The 17,027-nt window shown below is 42.5% G+C and overlaps 1 protein-coding gene across 16 annotated transcripts in view; it reads left to right on the top strand.

The window, feature by feature from the left end:
- The window catches only part of PCDH15 (protocadherin related 15), a 635,072-nt gene that overhangs the window by 467,960 nt on the left and 150,085 nt on the right, over nt 1-17,027 (top strand). For all 16 annotated transcript variants that reach the window (XR_005257309.1, XR_005257310.1, XR_005257316.1 and 13 more), the window contains 2 exons: nt 243-351; nt 5,439-5,551. Coding sequence is in view for 4 of the 16 variants with exons in the window: in XM_038140145.1 (XP_037996073.1) it covers nt 243-351; nt 5,439-5,551 (222 nt within the window). In the remaining 12 variants the exon portion in view is untranslated. The remainder of the gene's footprint in view (nt 1-242; nt 352-5,438; nt 5,552-17,027) is intronic.

Here is a 17,027-nt window from a genome sequence, read left to right as displayed (position 1 = left end):
TGATTCCTTTCCTCCAGGATCTGTCCTAAAGCTGTATCTCACAGTATGGTGATTGCTATAGAAGTGTTTATGTTGCTTGGTTAATTTAGATTTAAAGGGACCATGAGCTGTAAATGTTCTTCTCATTCTGAAGGTATTTCCTCCTCCGATACCCTTCCCAGTGAGCTGTTGTTGTGCTAAACCTCCAGATCTCCCTGCTGGCTTTCTGATTGCTCTGTTTCCAATGTGCTTTCTCATTTCAGGCCCGTGTGAATCCCATCAGTGTCACTCCACCCATCCAAGCCATAGACCAGGACCGAAACATCCAGCCTCCTTCAGATCGACCTGGCATCCTCTACTCCATCCTAGTTGGTTGGTGTCTGCTACTTTTCCTATCCCTCCCAATCTCTTTATGACCAGCCAGGAAAAGGTTGCCTGGGAGAGTGGAACACTCATTAAAAATTCCTCTTGTGGTCAGTGGGATGTTTGGAATTGTTCTTCTGCCTGTTGGTGTTTAATTGCCACTTGCAAGTTGATTTCACAAGGTTATTTATTTGTATTTATTCAGGTCATATCCAGAATTGTTGTCTGGTTTAGCAAATGGAACAACACAGTGAGGGAAAGGAGAGCTCTGCTGGGATGTGCTTTCCATTGACAGACACAAAAAAAGAGGCTGAAAAAAAAGGCAATTAGAGCAAATTTCACCCCATAATATCGTAGGGCAGCTCTAAGGGTCTTACCACATCCACCTCCAGTTTTGCTGCCTGTGAGCTTTCCTTTGTGATTTAAAGTTTGTTTAGTTGGTTACGCGGCTCTCTTCTTTTTTTCTCCTGCTTCCCTGTGTTTGCCACTTGTTTCTGGGTTTGTAGGATGTGACCATGGTCGGCTTTTGCAGGGTTCCACCTGCCTGGCTGGTCCCAAAATCCACCCAGGGACCTTCCTGTGGGATTTGGAAACAGGGAATTTTGTGGAATCACATCTTTCCCTGTCTTCCCTGTGTTGAACTCCATGGTTTTCCCAGCCAAGGAGAGGTGCAAGTGAGGATTTAGAGGAGCACATTGTGGTGGTTTAGCTCTGCAAATGGGCTTATTTATACATGTCATAAATTGATTTTACTCCTAAGTTCTGCAGGGACAGCTCCACCCCAAAGCCACTTTTAGGCCAACTTCTCAAGGTTTTTTTGCATAATTTATTAAGTTTGTCAGGAGTGAAGTTATTAAAGATTGTGTGTCACTAACCTGGGATGTTGGGAATATTGGAGTGGCTTCTGACCTCCAAGAAATAATTCAGAAAGATGTGGTGCAGCAAGTTGGGTTGGGGACCCTTTTTTTCTTCCTTTTTTTATCCTCTCTCTTTTCTTTTTCCTTCCTTTTTTCTTTGCTTTTTTCCCCTCCTCTATTCTTTCTTTTTTCTTTATTGCTTTCTTTTTTCTTCTCTTTTCCATCTCTCTTCCTTCATTCTTCCTTTTTTCCTTTATTTGTTCTTCCATTTTCTTTTGCTTTTGTTATTCTCCTTCTTTTCCCCTTATGTTTTCCTTCTTTTTCCTCTCCCTCTTTCTTTTCTTTTTTTCCTTCTTTTCCCCTTCTCCCCTAACCTTTTTGGCCTTCTTTTCTTCCTTATTTGTTCTTTTCTTTACACATATTTTCTTCTTTGCCTTCTTTATTTTTTCCTTATTTCTTTTTTCCTAGTTTCTATTTTCCTTTTTAACTTCATTTCCCTCTAATATTTTCCTTTTTACTTTTTATTTTTTCCTTTCCTTTTCTGTTCTATTTTTTGCCTTCTTTTTTCCTTATTTTCTCCTTCCTCTTTTCCTTCTCTTTTCTTCCTTCTTTTCCCCTTATATTTTCATTTTTCTCTCCTTTTTTTCTTTTTTCCTTCTTTCCCCTTCCCCTATATTTTCATTTTTTCATAATTTTTCTCTTTTCATCTTTTTTCTTCTTTATTTTTCCATCTTTTTCCCTTGTTTCTTTTTCCTTGTTTCTACTTTCTATCTTTATTTTAAAATTCACTTTTGCCTTTTTTTCTCCTATTTGCTTCTTTGTACCTGTTTTTGCCTCCTTTTTCCCCCCTCTTCATTTGCTCTTTTTTTTTTTTTTTTTCCTCTTGTCTGGTTTTCTCTTTTTATTTTCCTTATTTTCCCTCCACTTTTGCTCTTCCTAAGGATTTCTTTTTGGATTTTAAGTCTGCCTTCATCTCTTCCAGGATTTGCTATTTCTGTTTTAGCCTCAGAAACTATTAAGCAGTTTCACAGAAAACAGCCCTTGCAGATATTTCTCATTATGTGGATTTTCTCCCCCCTTTTCTTTAGATCTAAACCTCCTTCTCCTTGATATCTTTGGAAATGTCCTTTTTTTAAATGCTGGGAGGTTTGAACTGTGCCTCTGGAATGAGGGAATAAGTTACTTATTAGAATGATTTTAATTTTATTTAATTTGACTGTTATTTGGTTCTTTTTTTGCCCACCTGTGCAAGGCACATGCTCCAGGCACTGTGGATATTTGATGTATTTAAGGTTTGGGAATGGGATATTTGGAATTTTTTTTTTGTAATACAATAATTTTTCCAATCCTTGGCTTTTAGAAATGTTCATTTATTTTGGTCTTTGCAATACCCACAATCCCTGGACTTACCCAGGTATGAAGCAAGGCCCTTCCCTGTATTTTTTATTAACAATGCTATTGATTCTATCAGTAAATTTTATTATTTTGACTAGGAAACTTTATTTTTTAATAGTAAAATGTATTTTGTTTAATAAGTAAATTATTAATAAAATGTTCTTTTTAGGAGTAATTTGAAGTCTTTATTTTCTCTGGGGCCAATCCTTGAGAAAAGCTGAATTTTCCTTTCAATCATCAGCTTTTCTTTTTGCCCTTGGAACTGGCTCTGTGATTTCTGCTGCCACTTTTGGACACTTTGGGTTGATATTTTAAAGAAACTGTGCATTTTTGGCTCTAACTTTTGGGAAGAGGGGGATCCTCTTCAGTCTTGTATCCATTTCTAGCCCCACAAAACCTCTCCTCTGGCTCTGGGAGCAGCAAATTGAGGAGTCCTTTCCCTCTCCCCTTGCTTGCCCCCCACATTTTGATCCCTCAGCCTCTCCAAACACATGGAATTTCTGGAGCTAGGAGCTCATCCGTGGATTTCAGCACAGGCAGAGGTGGACTGAGAGCTGCCTTGTGCTGTCAAAATGGAAATTATTCTGTTTATGCAGAAGCAGATATCCCTGTTCCTGGGAAAACTGCATCCCAGAGTTTAGGAATCCAGGAATCTGAGCTCTGAATCTGGGGAGCTCAGCAGGCATCCCCAGTCAGGATTTTGGGCATCCACCTGTGTTATCCCTTAAATTTTGCTTTTCCATCATCCACTTTGCTGCCTTTTCCTCCTTTACCTGCTGCAGTTGGTTTGGTTATTTGTGGAATTTTTTTGATTGTTTTTTTTTTCCTTTTCTTTCCCCCTGGATTCTTTCCTGACATCCTTACACAATATTAGCCTCCTCTTCCCTTCTCTAGACCCCTTTGGGACTCTTACCCTCCTTCTCTACATATTTGTTCTCCTTTAGGGCACTTTTTTTTCTTCCTTTCTCAGAGTTTTTGTGTTTTTGTCCCTAATTTTGTGACATTTTTTAGCTTCAGCAGCAGCCCTGCTGATGTGCAGCCTCTAAAACCAGCAATCTGTCACCTGCCAAAATTTTGGAGCTCCTACTGGGTGCCCTGAGCCCTTCAAAAATTAGATTAATTAGAATTTGAAATGAAAAGGCAGGGCAAGGGGATCCAGGACCTGGAGCTTGAAGCTCTGTGTTTGAGCTGGTGATAGAAAAGATAATCCATGGTGGTTCTTTTGCTGGTATTTGGGTTGGTGATATCAGTGTAGATGACGAGAGTAACAGAAAAAAATTATATATTTGGAGATGCATATTAATATACAATACAGGTAATATAATATATTAATATATTAATTTATCAATACATTATTTTATTATTTTATATATTTAATAAATATATATGTAATATTGTAGGTTTTAAATATCTAAATTTTTGTTAAAATATATTTTTGTATAATTACATATATATTGTATATATATTATATATGGTATAATATAAAGTTAAGTTAATATTTTATATATTAAATATATAAAGATATCAACATTTATTTTATATCATTAATATATTATAAATAAAATATATATTAATATAGAATATGTAATGATATAAATATACTGCTTATATTGTCATTATAGATTATATTATATAAATATTATATATTAATTATAGATAATATATTAAATATATTTTATTTTATATTTTATATATTATATATAAATTATGTGTATAATTTATTTTAATTATATATTATATATATAATTATGTGTATAATTTATCTGTCTAGCAGATGGTTGTCATTGGAGGATTGCAAATTAAATTATTGCAGTAATTTATCTCCTGGCTTTCTGAAAGTACTTTCTAACCATTGCACTTGTAAGGGGAACAAAAACCAGCAGCATTGATCAGGAAAGTGCTCTTCCCTTGTGTTGCATCCACGCCTCCTTCCTGGCTGGATGCAGGGTTTGGCAGGGCCAGGTTTGTGCTGCTCCTAGGGCAGCTTTAGGGGCTCAGGGATTTTTTTGGGGGTTCTTACCCCTTGAGCTAGGAGTGCCTTCTGCCCTCAGCTGCTGACAGGGCTGCTCCCAGACCTAAACCCCTCAAGATATTAGGCTTAGAATTTTGACTCCTTGGGATGCTCTCACATTATTGCTGAGCTGGGAATGCTGGAGTTCACTCTGTGTGGAACACCCGGGCTTTCTGGGCCTTTTTGCACTATTTCTTTGAGAATCCCAGGGCTCAGAATTGTTGTAGCTGGGATTTTTCCCTCCTCCTGTGCCAGGCTGTAGTGCTGGAACACTTTGGTTTTAGGCACAGGTGCATTTTTGGGCTGCAGCTGCCAGGCACAGCCTTGGAACAGCCCTTCCTCCATCTCCATGGGCTCCCAAATCCATTCAGGCTCTGAGGCTTATGGAGAATATCCTGGAAATCCACAGGCATTAAAACACCATTTACAACTGGCAATAAATTGAGATTTCATCTGTGCTTCCTCCCTGAGGAGAAACTTTTCCCAGAAGGATTTCTAAAATAAGCTCTCTGTTGTTACCATATTGTTATTATTTGTGTTACTACTTATATCTGTTATTTATGTGCTATTAATAATATTCCTGTTGTTATCAAGTACTTAGGGAGTGCCAGTTGAGAGGAATCTTTGTGGTTCTGGAGAGTATGGAAATAATAACATAACATTAAACACATAACTTTATAGCATCCTTAAGCTCCATGTCCACATAAAGCAATATTTTATCCTTCCAATAACAGAATGAGGCTTTGTTCCTTTTGATGATTAGTGAGTAAAATAAACACATTGCTGAGCTAAACCTTTCAGAGCTGTTCAAGCCTCAATGTCTTTTTTTGCAGGTACTCCTGAGGATTATCCCCAGTATTTCCATATGAATCTCACAACAGCTGAACTGAGGCTCCTCAAGCCAATAAATAGGGATTTACACCAGAAGTTTGACTTGGTTATTAAGGTAATTTGGGCTGAATTTTTTTCAGTGTTTTTATATTCTTTGGGAAACAAAAGGCTCTGGAGAAAATGTAGGGTGGGCCTGCTTGTCTTTTCTGCAGTTTTCCTTTTTTGCCTTTTCATCCTTTATCTGCTGAGGTTGGTTTGGTTGTTATGGGAGTTTTTAAGGTTGGTATTTCCCCTTTTTTTTCCTGGCTTCCTTCCTGACATCCTTGTACAATATTTAGCTTCATCTTCCCTCCTCTAGATCCCTTCGTGTGTCTTAGCCTGTCAGGCATCACTTAGCTCCATGGGAGGAAGAAGAGTGTGAAGCATTTGTGGAAATGTGGGAATGAACCTTGGCAAAGTTGGAACGTTTCACGTTACATTGTGTGAACAAGCTCAGCATCACTTGTCCCCTTGCTTTTTATGAGCCCAGTTGTCCTAAGAATGCAGCTGGTTTCTGTTTCATGTGTTCAGTTCACAGCCCATTTTGGAACTTAGGGATACAGAGCATTGTGTGAATGGTGAATGTTCACAGAATCCCACTGATGCCTTGAGAAGGCTGACCTAGAACAGAGGCCAGACAGAGTTAAAGAATAAAGCAGGGATTTATTAAAAGGATCTCCTCCATGGATCCACCTTAGGCAGCACAAGAGCCCAGCCAGGGCTGCACCCAGGATGAACCAAAATGGTCACAAAATGCACACCTGGTCACGGGGTCTCTCACTTTGATAAGTTCTGCTCCATTTGCATATTGGAGTTCATTGTCCAGTTACAGCTTCAGGTTATGCAGTCCCATGTATTTTATTTTTCTCTCTTCAGTCTACCATTGTTTATACTCTTGGGCCTGAGATTTGGATCATTTGTCCTTGGTCCCCAACTAGAGAAGGAATTGTTTTGTCTCCCTGCTCTGTGCAGAGAGCTCACCATCCCTTAATGTGAAGCTCAGACCCACACACTAAAGCAGCACAGAACCTGAAAAATAGAAAAGCTAAAACCTGAGGCATCACTACCATGAGTCAGGTTGGGGTAGCAGTGAATTGAGTAACTGAGTAGTGAATATTCACTGGATGCCAGAGTGGCTGAGGCTGCAGGAGCTCAGTGGGCAGCTGGTGGCAGCTCCCTGCTGCAGCAGGGCCATCCCAGAGCCCAGGGCACAGCATTGTGTGCCCCCAGCTCTGCCAAAGCCCCAGGCAGGAGAGCCCCCAGGCTCTGTGGGCAATCTGCTCAGGGCTGGGCAGTGCCCAGGGAAGAAGTTGTGCCTCCTGGGCAGGGCAATTGCTGGGCTCAGGCCCTGCCCGTGGCTCTGGTGCCATTGCTGGGCCCCGGAGCAGAGCCTGGGCCCTGCTCTGCCCCTCCCTGCACCCAGGGACACCCAGGCCTGAGGGCCCCTCTCAGCTGGGGCTCCTCTGCAGCCTGAGCAGCCCCAGCTCCCTCAGCCTTTCCTGGGCACCCGGATGCTCCAGGCCCTTGCTCAGCTCCAGCAGCTCCTGGCCCTGCTGGCCTCAGCATCCAGAGCTGGCCACAGCACTCCAGAGGAGCCTCCAGGGCTGCCCACAGGGCCACCATCCCTCCCTGCCCTGCTGCCAGTGCTCTGCTGTTTCCCATTCAGTTCCAAGTGCTGGGAAAAGCCATAAAGCACAGCCCATCCCTGGCAGTGTCCGAGGCCAGATTGGACACTGGGGCTTGGAGCAGCCTGGGACAGTGGCAGGTGTCCCTGCCCATGGCAGGGGTGACACTGGATGGGCTTTGAGGTCCCTTCCAACCCAAATCATTCCATGACTCTCAATATCCTAAGGAGTTACAGGTTAAAGCCCTGTAGCCCTTTCTTCCCAAACTTGGGCTGCACAAGAAGTAATTTAAAAAAATCAATTAACTGGTGTGGGAGGATAATTTCTGTGCCTAAATAGCAACTCTGATCATTAATGGCCATATTTATAGGATTTAGTAGGTTTCCGTTGCTGTGGTGAATGTGCAGTCAGGGAAAATAAGGAAGCTGTAAGGAAAAGGATCACTCTGTAAGAATGATTATGTGCCACTTGCTAAAACAATAAAAGTTTTTATGCTGTATCCTTCAGGGACCATTGGGATAATGGCTCAGGCTTGTACCAAATCAAACCTTCAGCTTCTTGTGTTGCACATTTCTCATTTTGGGCAGTTGTAGGATCTGATTCTGTTTTATCTGGAGGGTGCAACGTGTGATGTTTCTCTTCAAACAGAAAATATGCTATTTTTGCAGCATGTGCTCAGTTTAATCTTTAAAATATTCCCTCTGATATGAGGAGATCAATTTTTTTTTTTCTTCTGTTAAGATATTATGGAAAAGGTGGTTAAGTCAATACAGGGATATTTGAATGCAGGAAAGAAGGTGGACAGGAAATGGGGGCACTCGCCTGCATTGCTGATAAATGTTGAATTCTCAAATGGGGAGACAATGAAGAAAAACCCCTGAAGATCCTAATAAGAAATGCTAGATTTCAGCCTTCCTCTACCTCTGGAATATATTAGATTATAAGAAAGGAGAAAACCAATTTTGCCCTCCTATGGAAGCTCTTGACACCTCCATTCCCTACCAAGAAACATGGGCATTATTACAACATCGTTAAAAAAAAAAAAGGTGGATTTCTCGGGAGTTCCCATTGGGATTTCCATGTGGCAACAGCAAGGCTGCCACAGTATGTGGATTATACTATTAAACTGAAAGGACTTAATTGAAATTAGTGGCATGGCCACTGCACTGTAGATGTGAGATTGTTCTTGTTACCTGCTCTAAAAAGTGCCAGGCATGTTTTATTTTTTTTAAGCATGAAGCAAATGGGAGAATTAATCAAATTGATGCACTTTGCTCCTTTCCTATTTGAGCAGGGGTTATTTATCAATCAGACAGAATCTAAGCTGGCACTTCCATTATGATCCATTTGCAAAGAGGATGGGCTATGGGAGGCTGGATGTGCTGGCACAGGCAGGGAAATGCTCATGGATGGAGTTCCTGGACTTTGGAGAATTCACCACACCTGAGGAAGAGCCAATTTTGATGAACTTGCTCATGCTGGGGGTGACTGAGTTCACAGGGACTTGCTTTTGGAGTAGACACAGCGTGAGGAGCTGCAGGGGTTCCTCCTCAGTATTTGCACTGGGTTGATATCCAGTAATTAAGGGAAAATCATGACTTTTATCCATTCAGAGCTGCTATAAAACCTGTGGGAGTTGCAACAGCAAAAAACCCTGCAAATATTTTGGTGCTAACCAAGGGCAGAGAATCCCAGATGGGTTTGGGTTGGAAGGGACCTTAAAGACCATCCAGTGCCCCCCCCTGACAGGGCAGGGACACCTTCCACTATCCCAGACCTGCTCCAAGCTCTGTCCAGCCTGGCCTTGGACACTGCCAGGGATCCAGGGGCAGCCACAGCGTCTCTGGCAATTTGTGCCAGAATCTCCCCACCCTCTCAGACCTTTTCTGTTTCTGGTTGTACCACTCTGCTCTCTGTTACTTATCCAGGACTACATCAGATTTTCTCCCCTTTAAAGAAAATGCCTCTTTGTCATATTCAAAATCAGGGAAAACGTTTTATTTCTCTTGCAAAAACTGATTTCCCTTTTCTAATGGCATTGTATTAGTGACTAAAAATGCTTTGGTTTTTAGAAATTGGGTGGAAAAATAGAGGAGTGTTTTGGTGATCTCATGTGGACCCCTGTGTACTGGTGAAATTAAACTGATCACTTTAGAGGGGTTTAGATAGTTAAATTGATAGATAAATTGATTTAGTTAATTAAATTGATAGGTCTAGAGTCAGTGTTCATCCAGCCTGGCTGGTCAAGTCATGAACCATTGTCTGTTGTATTTGGCTGTATTTGGGATATTAGGGAGGATTTATGTGACGTGGGCACCTCAATAAAAACTTTAATTAAATTGTTAAATAAAATAAGGGGGGAAGAGGGAAAAGGTAAGATAAGGTTCCCAGCTTCAAATAACATTTGTAGCCTAACTTTTATTAATAAGACTTTTCCTTGAATGCAAGAGCTTTAGGGCTCTTAGTGAATACAGTCTCAACCTGGGCTAGTGGAATTGGGTGAGCTTTAAGGCCCTTCCAACCCAAACCAGTCTGGAATTCTGTGAAAAATAATTGGTTTGTGTCCCTTGGGTGGTTTTAGTGCCTTCCTCACAGAAATGTGCTTCGACACCATCCCAGGGCAACGCAGAGGATTTTGAAGAATATTCTTTCATGGCATTTTCCGTATCCCTTGGATGTATCCCTGTGGTCCCAGGAGGGCTTTCAGCCGGGCTGTCATTAACCCAATGACAGACAATTCCACAGAAACAGCTCTACAGTGGGAGTCTGTTTCCCTGTTGTTTAGAAGGTCGGAGTGGAGCAGAGGGTTTGCAATTCCAGTGTTAGAGGGAAATTGGTTTGGGATCCCACTGTGCACGAGGTGATGGAGCACATTTCTGCTGTAGTGTCTACTCTGGAATTTCTCCTGGCTGGAATTTTTGAACTGAGTGGGATTTCCAGCCAAACTGAGCAGCACAGGCAGCTCCAATCTCTGCTCCCTGTGAGCAGGGACAGACCCAGGGAATGGCTGGAGCAGTGCTTGAGTGCCAGGGGAGGTTTAGGTTGGAGTTCAGGGGAGAGTTCTTCCCCCAGAGGGTGCTTGGCACTGCCCAGGCTCCCCAGGGAATGGGCACAACCCCGAGGCTGCCAGGGCTCCAGGAGGGTTTGGACACTCCTCCAGGGATGCCCAGGGTGGGATTGTTGGGGGATCTGTGTGGGGCCAGGGGTTGGATATGCGATTCTTGTGGGTCCTTCCAGCTCAGGATATTTTGTGCTTCTCTGATTCCTTCCTCATGGAGTGCTTTGGGTCAGAGAGATGCCGCCAGCAGTGCCAGTGCAGTTCAATATCAGAATAATCACACAGACTCCATTTTCTTCATGCAGAAAAAGGCCATTCTTTATTCACATAACTCCTTTTTTACAGTTTTACAGATCTCGTGTGTGACTCCAATTGGTCAGTAGCTTTCTTGCCAATTACTCTATTGGTTAGTAAAAGGTATTTTACTTGTCCATCAAATCTCTTTACTGTTAAATTGTTTATGTATTTTCTTCACTGATTCTCATGGGATAGATTTCATGTTTTTCACCCAGGAATGATTATGTTAACAAGCTATTCACACCAGGTTTGTTTTCATGTGGGAACTTGCAAAGTACTAACTTTGCTTAGAAGAAATGACAGGCCAGCCATCCATCTAACAGAGCAAGCCTGATTTTATGTGGCTTTTCTCTTTTAATTGTTCTACCTGACTGCAACAGTTCAACTCTTCCCAATGCCCATGATTCTCCAGATGTGGATCTCAGCAGAAACAACAGGAGGTGATGCTCTCCTACTTCTCTGGAAGTTGTTGGATTTCTCTTATCCCAATGGGAGCTTTGTTGATCCCTCCTGTCTGTTGGTCTCAGAGCTGTCAAAAAATGCTTGTATTACAGGGAAAAAAGGCATGGCTTCATAAACAGCCTCAGGATCAAACTGTGGACCAACGCTGGAAGGCAGGGAACAGGGATATTTGTGTGCCATGTTTGGTGTGATTGCACAGGGATGTTTCCTGTTCCAAGTGGAAGTACAAGGAGATTGTGAGAGGATGTTTGCCAGCCACTGGCAAGGGCAAAAAATGATCAGGTTTAAAATACAGGGAGGTTGTGAAGGAGAGCTCTAGGCTGGAGAATCTTGGGAATGATCTCAATGGTTGAATTCCTGAACTAGTAGCTACTTCTGATCCTGAGGTATTACAGAATCATAATGTATATATAATAGATGGAAAATATTCTGGTTGTAAATACAAGGATACAATCACAGAATCATTTAGGTTGCGAAAACCCTCTGAAATCATCAATTCCAACCATTAACCCACCACTACTCCATGTCTTCCAAACACTTCCTGGCATGGAACTTCAGGGATTGACTGCAGAATTGCTGAAGGACTTTGCAAGACCAAGTGAGTCAGTGATAAAATGGCTGATAAAATTAGGCATGGCTTAAAAATAAAGTGAAACATCTCAGGATCACCCTGAACTTTATGTAAAATTATGGGTTCTGGCCTGACTTGGGAATGAGATCTTGGTGTTAGAACTGGGAACAGAGTGTGAAGGTTGGCTCAGTGATCAAAAAAAAAAAAAAAAAAAAGGTAGAATATAAAATGAAAATGGAACATTAGAAATCATTAGTGAAAATAGAAAAATAGAGAAAAGAACAGGGAGCAAAGCACTGCAGCTCTGAACAGATCCAGGTGTCCTGAGCACAGTGTCCCAAAAAGGGCAGGGCAGGACAGAGGCTCCTCCAGGTGGGGAGGAAGAAGCTGGGACAGGGGACAGACACCTGTAAAATCCAGTGGGAGTGGCAGTGAGGAGGAAGCAGCAGTTCAGCCTCTCCTCCAGTGCCAGGGTTCCCAGCTGAGACAAGGAGGTGGCAGGGTTAAAACAGACAAAATGGGTTCTTCTCTGGAAAAGGTTGGGTGGAGACCTCACAGCACCTTCCAGGATCTCAGGGAAGCTGGAGAGGGACCCTGCAACAGGAACTGGAGGGTCAGAACAAGGGAAAATGAGTTCAGACTGACAGAGGGGAGATCCAGATGGGATATTGGGAAGAAATCATTCCTTATGAGGGTGGGAAGGGGCTGGGATGGAATTCCCAGAGAAGCTGTGGCTGCCCCTGGATCCCTGGCAGTGCCCAAGGCCAGGCTGGATGGGGCTTGGAGTAGCCTGGGACAGTGGAAGGTGTCCCTGCCCATGGCAGGGGTGGAGTGGGATGGTTTTCAAAGTCCCTTCCAACCCAAACTGTGATTCCTGCTATGACTCAAATTTGACAGGCAGTGCTGTGGGGCTCGATGCTGACCTGGGCTCAAGGGGAGGCCAGGCTGGCTCATGGAAGACAAGTTTCGTAATAAAAAGAGAAATCCATGGAGATCTGAGCTGCTTCTCTTCTTCTCTAGGCTCCTGTGTTTAGCTGCAGCTTCAAGCAGGATTTTGGAGTTGTTGTTCTTATCATGTTCACCAGGGATGGTTCAAATTAGGCAACCAAAAAAATTCCTTTTTCCCTGAAAATGTGGGCAGGCTTTGGGAAAAGTTGCCCAGGGTAGTGTTGGAGTCACCCTCTCTGGACATGTTCAGGAGACATCAGGATCTGCCCTTGGGGACACGGTTTAGGGGTGATGCTCGTGCTGCTGGGGTTGGACTCTGACCTTGAAGGACTCTCCCAACCTTGGTGATTCTGTGGCTGTTTTAGTCTGAATTTCAGACAGCACAATTCCAGCAGGCAGTGAGGAGATACCCATCAGTTGAAGCTCACTGGACTGGAAGTTCTTGGATTAGAGAAATGCTCCATAGGTTTTAAGATTTAAAAAGTCTTGAATTATCTATTTTTTTTTGTTTTGCTTTGTTTTCAACCCTTCAGAAACATCATATCTACAAGGTTTGGTTGATTTTTGCAAGAATTTCAGCCTTCAACTCTTCCTACCCTGTTCTGATCCCCTGGCTCCATCATCTATTCACCTTTGTTACCTTTGTTTGGATAGCTCCAAATTTCCCCTCTTCCCATGTCTTAATTTTCTTGCATTTCAGAGGATTTGTGCTTATTCTCTGCTCCTCTAAATTTTGGGTTTTGTACTCAGGGCAACAGATTAGGAAAAGAATGGAAGAAGTTCATTTTCATTAAGAGTTGCTCCATCCTTTTCCTGTCAAGGCTGAGATTTTCCAAATCAGTCCTTTGGCTGTGCATCTCCTGAAGGTGCTAAGGACAATAAATGATTTTTATAAATTAGTTTTTCAAAGGTTCAGCCCTTAGGTGAACTCAGAATTCAATTAATTCTCTTTGAGACAGCTTTTTTTCCCCCCCTCTTGTGTTTAATACAGTGATGGGATTTGATGTAGAATTAAAAATCTGAGTGCAGGGACAGGGTTTGTCTTTGTGATGAAGGAAAAAAGGGTTTAGGACACCCAAACTTTTCCTTTAATTCATTAAAATTTTTCTTCAAATCAGTAAGATTGACCCTAAATTTTGTGTCAGAACTCTCAGAGCAATGAAATCATTAAAATCAATAATTGGGATATCCTGTAATGCTTTTATTTACAGAAATTTCTTTTCTGCAAGAAAAAGCAATCCCTTTCTGTGTAAAATTTAACATTTGGCAATTAAAACTTGGCCTAATGGCTTCATATATGGTGGGGTTTTTTTAAGGGAAGAAGGAAGAGCTGTAACATTTGGAAAACAATCTAAATAATTAATTATTATTAGCAGTAATTACTGTTCACTGCCCTGCAGCATTGTGAGTCTTGCTGGTCCTGAAGTCACCCTTTACCAATGGCCCTAAAATGGATGTTTTGGGGTTGTTTCTTTTGTTTGGTAGGTTTTTTTTAAGCCCAGGGTCCGAACACAATTTGTGCTGATTTAATTTCTCTGCTACAGTGACACCAGTCACATTTCTTCTGTGTTCTAAAGACAGAACACTGTGTTCTGTGCTCCTTGTCCTTAAGCCAAGTTTTAATCCAGTTCAGTGCTTCTTTCCCTGTGCTGTACATGCTGACCTTGGGAATTATTCCCCAATCCTAAAGTTTAGCCTAAATCTGGATAAATGCTGTCCCTCTTTTCACCCTGCCCTCCTTGTTCCGTTTTACTGAGTGATCTCCCCTTTCAAGGGAGCCACTTTGTCACCTTGCCCTTCCTTCCCTCTCTCCCTGCTCCTGATTTTAATCACATCCATTTAAATAATAGATCACAGAATCCCAGGATGGTTTGGCTTGGAAGGGACATTAAAACCCATCTCCATCCCCTGCCACCTAATTTTGCTTTCTTTAAATCTGAGATCTTCTTGGAGCTCAGTTTGCAGCTTCCCCTGCTATTCTTCCACATGGATTTGTGTGTAGCCCCTCACCAGGAAGAAGTCTTGGCATCCCAATTTTTTTGGGATGTGTGAAGTTCATGTTTGTCCCCATGCACCACTGTCCCCCTCAGCTCCACTTGCTCATCTTGCTGTTGGGATTGGACAGGACAGAGGCCTTTTTGGCATTTTTTTTAAATTTGTTTGGGGTTTATTATTTTTGGTTTGGGTTTGTTTTTTGGGGTGATTTTTTTTGGTGTTTTTCTTTGCTTCCAGGGATGAACCTTCCCATTTTTAAAAAGTAAAAGATCTGGCATGAAGACCAGCCCCGCATTTGGTGGATTTTTTAAAAAAAATTATTCCTAATTAGCCTGTTGTCCACTTCAGGTAACTCTGTAGTCCTGGAGAAGAAGAGCAGCATGGATGTGTCTCAGCTAAAACAATTCCATTTCCTTGCACTTTAGGACAGATTTTTTGGATGGAGGATTGCTGAAGTGGATTCTGGGATTCCATGGAGAAATGGGAACTCTGAGTTTTATCTAAGGGAACCATGTTTTGCTCTCTTTTAAATGTTTCGCTAGGACAGGACCTGCTGCTTTGGCAGTGAGAGGGGACATTGGGAACTGGCTGGAGAATATTCCAGGTCTGGATTGTGCTGAGGGCCTGGAGCTGGACTCAGTGATCCCTGTGGCTTCTTTCTAGCTTGGAATTCCACTTGATGATCCCTGTAGGTCCTTTCCAGCTTGGAATTCTCTGTGCTTCCATGAGGGAGCCTTTTGCATTGCCCTGATTTCTCGTTTTTTGGGGGAGCTGTTTCATCTGCTGGTTTTCAAGGAGTGAATTTCTAGTTGATCCTGTTAATTCCCACACCCTCCCATTCACTCCTCACTCCTTGCATCCCTCCTGGAACTGCTTTCCTGTCATCTCCTGCCATCTTCCATCTGTATAAAATTATGGACACCAGAGATACAAGCAGATTCAGCACAGATGTCATTAAAGCAGTTAAATATCTGTGACAATTAACATATTTCACTTTTTCTTTTCCTGTAGCTGCTCTTAACTACTAAGTTGTACCAGAATCTAATCCTGTGCTGCTCTTTTTGTGTCTCGGTGAAGGTCACATCCTTGGGGTTATTTGAGAGATCCCCCATTATTTTGACACTAAAACATTTTCTTTGAAGGACTGGAACTCAAATGTTTTGTGGCTTAGAGACCAGTCCCTTTCTGGATGAAGAGAATGTAAACTGTTTGCTGTTTGTGCTCCAAAATGTGTGTTAGGAAACAACCTTTGGCCAGCAAGTCCAGATAAGTGTTTAACAGGGCAACGTGAGGGAAAAGGGTTTGCTCTCTCAATAGAGGACTCAATGTCTGGAATAACTCTCATGAGGTATAACTTAGTCTCTTTAGAAAAACATACAACAAAACCAAAAACAGCAGAAAAACCACTCCAAACCACCACAAAACAAAGAAGAAAAAAACCCCTCCAACCTCCACACTAAGAAAACCCCCAAGAAATAGGGCACTGTAGCAAAAAATTGTTAATGTTACAGCTTTTTTATGGTTTTGGAGCATTATGAAAGGGCTGTGTTGTGCTCTGCTTGTAGTCAGGTGTTGCTTCTAGGACTGATTTCATGGAACATTGAAAGCAAATCAATTACTGGCATTGTGAAATGAAATTCCTTGTTTCAAACAAAAGGCAAAAAGAAGCATCTGTTTGCAAAGCTTCCTTTTTTCCTTAAATAGTGGTGTCTTTGAAAACAAAACAAATTAATCCATCATTCTGACTTGTGAACACGAAGGAAAGCTGAAGTGATTTTGACTGGAAGTGCTCAGTGAGGAAGAACTCCTTTGCTTTGTTATTTTGGGCTCCAGGGTTTCAAATTTGAAGTCCAATTTTGGGAGCAAACAACTCTCTTTGTGTTTGGCCATGTGTAATTCCCAGCACTTCAAGAAAGCCTGCAACACCTTCCTGGGTGAATATTCCTGCTTTTATCCCAGAATGAGCTCTGGGTTCACTTGGACATTAAAGCAAGGCATTATTGTGGTGTTTCAAGCTGTTCAGAAGATTGAGACCCTCTGTTGCTTGCATTTTCCTTTTTTTAGGATCTCTTTATAGCAAGGAGCATCAAGTGTTCTTATAAAGTAACTCACAGGGGTTGTATGGAAACTTTGGGCTATGAGGGGACCGATTTTACTCGGAAAAGGAGAAGAAAAAAATTTAATGATGAACAGCCATTGTTAGTCCTGTGGGGAGGAGGACGTGAGGAGAGCCCTGGAGGGGCTGGAGCGTGGCCAGGGAAGGGAACGGAGCTGGGGAAGGGGCTGGAGCCCCAGGAGGGGCTGAGGGAGCTGGGAAAGGGGCTCAGCCTGCAGAAAAGGAGGCTCAGGGGGGACCCTGTGGCTCTGCACAACTCCCTGCCAGGAGGGGACAGCCAGGGGGGGTCAGGTTGTGCTGCCAGGGAACAGGGACAGGACAAGGGGAAAGGGCCTGAAGCTGGGCCAGGGCAGGCTCAGCTTGGCCAGCAGCAGGAATTTCTGCATGGAAAGGGTGTTCAGGCCTTGGCAGGGGCTGCCCAGGGAGCTTTGGAGCCCCTATCTATTGGAATAAATCACACATGACTCCATTTTCTTCATG

The sequence above is a fragment of the Motacilla alba genome, chromosome 6 (genome assembly GCF_015832195.1).
Source record: "Motacilla alba alba isolate MOTALB_02 chromosome 6, Motacilla_alba_V1.0_pri, whole genome shotgun sequence".
Lineage (NCBI taxonomy): Eukaryota > Metazoa > Chordata > Aves > Passeriformes > Motacillidae > Motacilla > Motacilla alba.
This window is presented reverse-complemented; position numbering and strand designations above follow the sequence as displayed.